Here is an 8288-nt window from a genome sequence, read left to right on the forward strand (position 1 = left end):
CAGCAGGCCGCCCTCGAGGTGAGCACAGGACGTCCATGCTCTGCATCGGCAGATGCCTCGGGGGGCGGCCCGGGGAGCACGCCTACCGCCCGTTCCAGCCCACCAGAGATGCTGGACAGCAGACCAGAAACCCCAAGGGCTTCCCCTGCATGCTGACAGGGGAGGGATGTCTCCGAGAAGGGCTGGCAGGAGGGACTGCTCAGAGCCCACTCCCCCCTACCTCCCACCCGGCCAGCTCCCCAGGCCCCCAGCCTCTGCGCGGCCCTGCACCCACAGAAGACCTGGGCGCAGACCTGCCTCCCGTTTCACTTGCTGTCAGCTCCTTCCTGCCCCCAGCACCCCTCAGCCGGAGGGCTGCAGACCACTCTGCAGGAATCCTCGATTAGGAAAACTGATGATGTTTATGGAGCACACCTGCTGCGGGGGGGCTCCTAAGAAGGCGGCTTCCCTGTGTGTGTGGCAGGAGGGGAGCAAAGCCCCGCAGGGACCTGCTGTCCGCTGAGGCCAAGACGTCGTGGGACACCGCGGTGAGGGGCTTCCCCAGTCCACGTCCTCCCTGGGTGCCGACCTCGACGGGGAAGCAGGAGGATGCTCCCACGCTGGCCAGAGACAGACGGGCAGAGGGAAGAGCCACCCGTCCGTCCATCCATCCCTCCGCACAGCCTGTCCTGGGGCACTTACCACATTCCAGAAGAGCGGATTGAAAGCGATGGTGAGGACTGCAGCCACAAAGTGGGGTTCTGAGGGGTCCACGTAGCCCAGCAGCCGGGTCATAACGCAGAGGTCTGCCTGCAGGGACAGAGCCGGCGTCAGCGGGAGACCTGCCTGCCCTGCCCCGCCCCACCTGGACAGACACAGGAGCGAGTGACAAGCCCCAGAACTTGGAAACAAAGTTACCCTCCAGGAACAGGTCAGGAGGCTTGGCCACGTCCAAGTCCAGCAAAGGTCACTACAATGTAATCTCATAAAACGGAAGATAAAAGCCGAAACCCAACCGGCCGTGTCGTGCCTGTTGGAGAGCAGCCGGGCCAGCGGCGGAAGCACAGAGAGGAAACCAGCAGCTCTGAGGATGAGTGTCCAGCGCGCTGGCGGGGCAGTGACCCCGCCAGGACCCGTGTCTGCATCACCAGGGTGACCAGGACCCAACAGAGGTGTTCAGAGGCCCCAGAGCCAACCCGAGGGGCCGCCATCCGTGTGAAGACGCTCAGCCTCCGAGAGCCAGGAAAAGACCAGCAGTGTACTCTTCCCAGCCCCTGGACCAGTGCTCCTGGGTATGGGGGCTCCCAACCCCGGCACCTGCCCCGAGAGCTCACACACAGTGCCCAGCTGTTCCTATCGGCAGCTCCTGGGTATGGGGGCTCCCAACCCCGGCACCTGCCCCGAGAGTTCACACACAGTGCACAGCTGTTCCTATCGGCACGCATGGAACAGGTGTACACGCCGGGGGCTCGGGTAAACCAGATGCGCCGTCCCCAAAGCAGCTAAACCAGGGAACTGAAACAGACCAGGTCTGTGTCAAACTGCCATGTTCTCAAACACATGTCAAATGGACAAGGACGCTGCAAAAGCCCAGAGCACCCTGTACCCACCACACAGCGCTGAGTGCCCCTCCCGTATGTGCAGAGGGCCAGCTTTGAGCCCCAGATTCATTGCCCCCTGTGACCGGGGTGGGTCTCCCCACCTCCGCGCTGTCGACCCTCCGGCCGGTCACTCTTTGTGGCCCCCACCCACTCCATGCCGGCCATCCTCCCCAGCTGTGACAACCGAAAACGGCTCCAGACGTGGCCCAGATGTCCCCGGGGACAGAACTAAGACCCTGCCTCTAGGGACAAGAGGAGGAAACAGCTGGATGCCTCCAATGCTGAGTTCTCCCTTTAAAAACCGTGAGACACTGCTGACGTTCTGCGTGGTCAGTGTTCACTGAGTCCCTGCATTACTCTTTGTATTTTTCTTTTTCTTTTTAGAAATTCATGGCAGCTCTCCACATGCAATTCAGAACAACAATAAGTCTCAAGTGGAAGGTAAGTCACAAGCCTTGGCTTGGGGTGTGGGGGTGTGGAATCCACTCCAGGCGGGCCAGCCGTGCCCAGGATGCAGAGCTGGGGGGCAGCCGGGTACATAAACCACACTTCCTGCCAATGGCCCCCAGTCCCCGCCTGGCAACTGAATCACCACATCCAGCTTAGGGCCGCCCACAAAACATGCTTCTCACCAGTTACGGACTCTTATGACAGCAACAACTCCCACGGGAGTTGATATGGCATTTCTGCAGACAAGGGTGTCATTGTCAGCCAGACTCCCTTTATTTATTTATTTTTTTTGTGGTGGTACGCGGGCCTCTCACTGCTGTGGCCTCTCCCGTTGCAGAGCACAGGCTCCGGACGCGCAGGCTCAGCGGCCATGGCTCACGGGCCCAGCCGCCCCCGCGGCATGTGGGATCTTCCCAGACCGGGGCACGAACCCGTGTCCCCTGCATCGGCAGGGGGGGGCCGGCGCACCGCTCCCGTTGCAGAGCACAGGCTCCGGACGCGCAGGCTCAGCGGCCATGGCTCACGGGCCCAGCCGCCCCCGCGGCATGTGGGATCTTCCCGGACCGGGGCACGAACCCACGTCCCCTGCATCGGCAGCATTGGCAGGCGGACTCTCAAGCACTGCGCCACCAGGGAAGCCCCAGCTCCAGGTATTTTTAAGAATTCCACTGCTCGTCATTCAGCAGACGCTGAGCATCCCTGGGAGGCTCCACTCTGGGGGTCTGCGAGCTAAGCCCCTGCAACAAGACCAGTGCGCACCTATGTAAGTTCTCACACCTCACCTTGGGCCACCACCCAGCAAGACGAGCGCCGCTGTCATGCCAGCTCAGAGAGAATCAAGCCAGAGGCTCCCAGGGGCCAGGCCAGGCCAGCGCTTCCGGAATCCAGATTCCAGATCCCGGGTTCAAGCACTGGAGTGAGGATAAGTCCCGAACACTCCCAGGGAGGCCGGGCGAGCGAGCGGGAGAGAGACGGCTTCTTCACCTTTAGGAGAGCAGAGGCGGAGGGGAAACTGAGGCAGAGCGGTTAAGCAGTGACACTGGCTGAGGTGGCCAGCAGCAGACATCCGGCCGGGGCTCCCTGTTAGGGCTGAACTGGTCAAAACTGGAACCTCGGCCCCCGCCCAGGTCCCAGGGCCCTCGGTCAACCTCTCATCCAGGAAGTATCCGGTCACCTTGAGGGGGGATTTGCGTTGCCCAGAGAAGGGCCCACCGAGCAGGAAAGAATGACGGACAAGTCAGGTGGCAGCAGAGGGCCCCCTCCTGGCTCCCCGCTCCAGAGCCCTGCAGGTCCCGTCCTGGTTGCTGTTGCCCCCAAAACCCGCTGGAAAGGGTGCCCTCCCGGGTCAGGCAAGAGCAGAGCAGGAGGGTCCCAGACCCCCGCCCCGTCACCCTATACCCCTGTGGGCCACCTAGACTAAGAGGAGGGGCCCACCGGGGCCCACCCACCCTCTGCCCAACCTGATTAAAGCAGCGGAAGCCCTGGCCTTCTGCTCCCGGTAACCCTAACAACGGAGCCCCCCTCTGGCTCCAAGGTCACGGGCCACGGAGTCCTGGCACTGGAACAGAGAGGAGATGGGCTACCTACCGCCGCCTGGGCAGCGCTCCCGCGAGGGGCTCAACAGCTACAGCCCGTGCCGCTCACCGTGCAAGGGTCAACAGCACCCAGGGTCACATTGTGACATCCAAACAAACAGCAGGGGCCCAGGGAATCAAAGTCACATCGACCGCAGGTGGGACCCACGTACCGCTCACTGCCGAGGGAAGGGGACGGGGTGGGGGCAGCGGGGCGGGCCTCCAGCTGGACCCTGCGTCTCCGGGCCTTCTCGGTGATTCAGGAGACGTTTACCGGGAAACTTCTGCCGCAAGCCCCGAGCCTGGCGCGCGCACGAAGGAGTGGCCACAAGCCACAAAGCAGCTTTATGCTAAGGCGGCCACGGCCTGGTGGCGGGGGCACCAGGCGCAGAAGAAGCTCTCTGGGCAGCGGATGAGCCAGGCTGGGATGGGGGGTGAGACAGCACTGGGGACTACCTGAAGGCTCTGCTTTCCTACGATACAGACAGCGGCCAGTGGCTGCCCCAGTGTTCCGAATCCATGACTCCTTCCAGGAAGCTGCTTATTCACACTCTTCCTCCAACAAGCCTGTCCTGGGCCATGTGCAGCGAGGCTCTGATGGCCCGTGGGGTCCCGCGTCCATGGGGCAAGGCGGGCCCTTCCTGGGAGTGGGTCTGGGGCCTCCTCTCCTCTGCGGGGGCCGTAAGCCGCAGACCTCTCTCTACATTCGCCCTCAGGGGCCCCGGACAGGCCCTGCTACGCTGGTGCCTAAGTCTATGTACCTAAGGACGCGTTCTGTGTCCAAGGCAGTGGTGACAGGAAGCCAGCTGACCGAGCCCTGGGCCAGGGCTTTGCAGAGGCGACAGAGCCTGTCCTGAGACAGGGCCCGATGCCCTGTGGGAACCTGGGTAAACTTTGACGGGGGTGGCCCCTCCTTCCTGGGACCATCAGGAGGATTAAGTGAGATGATACAGGAAGCTCACTTATTACTCTGTGACTGAGTCTGCCCACAACCCTGTGAGACATGCCCATTTTTCAGACTAAAAAACTGAGGCTAACACATGAAGCCAAAACAGGTAGGCAGAAAATCGGTGAGGACAAGGTGGGCCAGAGCACCAGCCCCCATAACAGCAGGAGGCTCGTCCCTCTCAAGTGCACATAAAAGAAAAAGAAAGAAAAAGTAAAAGTATGTACGTTCTTGAACCATAACAGAATCAAACTAGAAATCAATACCAGAAAGATCCTTGTTAAAGACCACAAGTAGGGGGCTTCCCTGGTGGCGCAGTGCTTAAGAGTCCGCCTGCCAATGCAGGGGACACGGGTTCGAGCCCTGGTCCGGGAAGATCCCACATGCCGCGGAGCAGCTAAGCCCGTGTGCCGCAACTACCGAGCCTGCGCTCTAGAGTCCGTAAGCCGCAACTACTGAGCCTGCGAGCCACAACTACTGAAGCCCGCGCGCCTACAGCCCGTGCTCCGCAACAAGAGAAGGCACTGCCACGAGAAGCCTGCGCACTGCAACGAAGAGTACCCCCCGCCGCTCGCCACAACTAGAGAAAGCCCACGCACAGCAACGAAGACCCGATGCAGCCAAAATAAATAAATACAATACAATAAAAATTAAAATAAAATAAAGAACACAAATAGGGACTTCCCTGGTGGTCCAGTGGTAAAGAATCCGCCTTCCAATGCAGGGGATGCAGGTTCGATCCCTGGCCAGGGAGCTAAGATCCCACATGCTGCGGGGCACCTAAAGCCCGCGCAACAATTACTGAGTTTGTGTGCCTCAACTAGAGAATCCACGTGCCGCAAACTACAGAGCCCACGCGCTCTGGAGCCCACACACCACTATTAGAGAGAGAAGCCCGCACACCACTACTAGAGAGAAGCCCATGTGCCACAACAAAAGATCCCACATACCTCAACGAAGATCCCGCGTGCCACAACTAAGACCCAACGCAGCCAAAACACATAAATAAATATTTGTTTTAAAAAAGAAAAGAACATCCATACTGACAGACGGATGAGTAAAGCCCCACGATCACCTCAACAGAGGCAGAAGAAACCGAGGTTCTGCCCGTTTATGTGACTTGCCCAAGGTCTGGACTCTGACCCCAAAACACTGAAGACAAAAATTATGTCCTTGAGAACTTCACACAGTAAGTCGTCCAGAGAAACGGCCTGCTGTTTATTCTAACTAATGTGATAACGCCAAAAGAGTTTGAAAAACAACTCTGTGCAGCAGGCAAACATCTCGCCCTGGAAGGCAGCTCCTACCTGCCCCCGGGATTTGCCTCCCAAATGGTCACAGATGAGTCACAAACAGGGACCATGCAGCCCAAGGGGCCTGTCGCCCAGCATGGTCTCGACGCTGCCTGAACACAGCGGCCTTGCCTTCTGAAGAGCACCCACCCTCAGGTGGGCTGCACTTTACAGCTGACAAAGGTCCCATTTTACAGGGCAGGTAGCTGAAGGGCCCCTCTTGACACCTACACCACCCATCGCTCACAAGGGCTGGAGAACCATCTGGAAACGGGCATGAAAGGGGCCCCCCGACTGTGCCCTGGCAGCCTGTGCTCCCAAAGAAGCCAGCACCCCAAGGCCCCACTGGAGCCCTTCAGTCCGGCTCCATCGCCCACCAGCCAGTGGGCTTCACTCAGCTGCCCAGCTGAGGAGCCTGGCTGAGTCCAGGGCAGGGAGAGCCTTGGTCGACGAGGCTGCAGCGGGGACGCGCCTCAGCCCAAGGGGGGACATCCTAAGCTCAAAACAAAGCCCAGATTCCGCACCAGCTGGAGCAGGCCCAGGAGCTAGTGGTCAAGGGCACCGTGCCCATGGTTGCACGTCAGCACACATGTGGCTGCTGAGGACGTGCGGTGCCACGCGATGAAATGACATATTTTACGTATTGGGTCAAATATATTGTCAAAAGTGATTCACCGATTTCTTACTTTTTCAACTGTGGCTACTAGGGGAGTTTAGATTCTCAGCGTGACATATTACCGCCAAGGGATGGCACGGGGCCAACCCGCTGCCATCATGCAGCTCAGACGCCCGCCTGCAGAGAAACCATCCCGAGGATGACATCTCTCAAAACCAGAGGTTTTCACTGAGGAGGGAGGAGGGCTGCCAAGTAGGACAAATACACAACGTTCAGCGTCGTTGGCAACAGGAAGCTTAACTGTACCAATAAGGGCTGCAGTGGGAAAAACGGAATGTTAGCCAACGAGGGTCACCCTGACCTGTCCCCTGAAAGGTTCCAAGATCGCTCCAACTGCACAGCCCCACAGGGAAGGGAAGACGGGCAGAAAAGACCTCCCCCCACACACCCAGGAAATCTCCCCCTCCCCCGCTGCTAGGTCTAGAACACAGGCCTTGCCTAGACCTGAGGGCAGGACCCTAACCCTGCAGCGGGGCCCGCTGCCCCCTTGATTTCCACCAGAAGCCTCGAAGGCTTCCCCACCTCCAGTCAATGGTGCCCCATCCTTCCCCCCGTAGTTCTCATCCATGAAGCATCCACCCCAAGCCAGGCAATGCCGAGGGTCCCCTGTGGCTAGGCTTCTCTTTGTTCTTGAACAAATACTCCTCCTCAAGGCCTTGGCTCTGCCAGCCCCCGACCAGAGGACCTGGGCCCCCACCCCCCAGGGCGTATCACTCAGGGCTCAGATCAGAGGTCACCGCCTCAGATAGGGACCGGCTATCTCAGGATCTCAACCCACCTCCCCACAAGCCAGTTTCTAAAACATTGACCAGTTTTATCTCCGGGAGAGAATTCTCAGTTTCCAGCCTCCGTGGAGTGAAAGGTCAGTGAGAGCCGACAAAGAATGCCGCCTGCCATTCCGGCAAACAAGGGAAGTCGCCCCCCATCAAGCCATCGGCTGCTGCTGCCAACCCCACAGTGCACCCTGAGGGGGGATTCAGGATGCAGAAAACCAGGAGACAGACCCCAGGCAGTTAAGATGCAAATCTGAGGAATAATTTCAAGGAGCCCAGACTCTTGCATCTTCCCACAAATAGAAAAGTGCTAAAATCATGTACAAGATGTCTGCTTTTTTGTGTTTAGCAGTAATCTTTTGATGTTCGAGGTGGTTTTTTTCCCAGCAAAAACTCCTATATATCCTGGCTCCCCCTCAGAGCTACTGAGAGGCTCTTTCCTGGGCTAGAGTCCTCAGTAAGGCCCCCAGCAGAACACAACTCGCAACCGTTAGGTTGTGCGTTTTTCTTCAGTGGACACCTGCTCTCGATCGGTACCGGCTGTAACAATGAATGGACCACAAAAGGCGGCCTCGGGCAGGGACCTCTTGGGGGCTCCACGGGGAGTGGCTGACGCCGAAAAGGTTAATGTCTTGTCTCAGAGGAGACTCTAAGGGCCGGGGCCAGGGGCCCGGCTGGTCTTCAGAACCAAGTCCCTCCTGGCCCATCCCGGCCCGGTCCGCAGGCCGCGAACTCCCCGCCCGTCCACCCGGGAGGAGGCCTGTCTTCCGGCCTCAGCTCGGGGCGCCTCCTCCCCGGAGCCTAGCGATCCCGTAGGTGCACACGTGTACACACTCCCACGCGCGGATACGGGTGCGGACACGCGCACTCGCGCGCGCGCGCGCGCGCGCACCCACACACACACACACACACACACACACATGGGCCAATCTGCACTCTTGTGGCTTTACCCATCACCTATGACCGGCCGTCCCCCGCTGGGGCCCTCAATGTCCAC

The 8288-nt window shown here is 59.5% G+C and overlaps 1 protein-coding gene across 4 annotated transcripts in view; it reads right to left on the bottom strand.

Moving 5' to 3' along the window:
- Window positions 1–8288, bottom strand: part of PEMT (phosphatidylethanolamine N-methyltransferase) — a 48631-nt gene that overhangs the window by 38190 nt on the left and 2153 nt on the right. For 3 of the 4 annotated variants that reach the window (XM_007448372.1, XM_007448371.1, XM_007448373.1), the window contains exon 2: window positions 682–789. In XM_007448372.1, coding sequence (XP_007448434.1) covers window positions 682–774 — 93 coding nt within the window. In that variant the 5' untranslated portion in view covers window positions 775–789. Of the gene's footprint in view, window positions 1–681; window positions 790–5500; window positions 5588–8288 lie in introns of those variants that run through there. The other variant, XM_007448370.1, reaches the window with a different exon arrangement.

This window comes from Lipotes vexillifer, unplaced genomic scaffold (assembly GCF_000442215.2).
Source record: "Lipotes vexillifer unplaced genomic scaffold, Lipotes_vexillifer_v1.1 scaffold533, whole genome shotgun sequence".
NCBI lineage: Eukaryota > Metazoa > Chordata > Mammalia > Artiodactyla > Lipotidae > Lipotes > Lipotes vexillifer.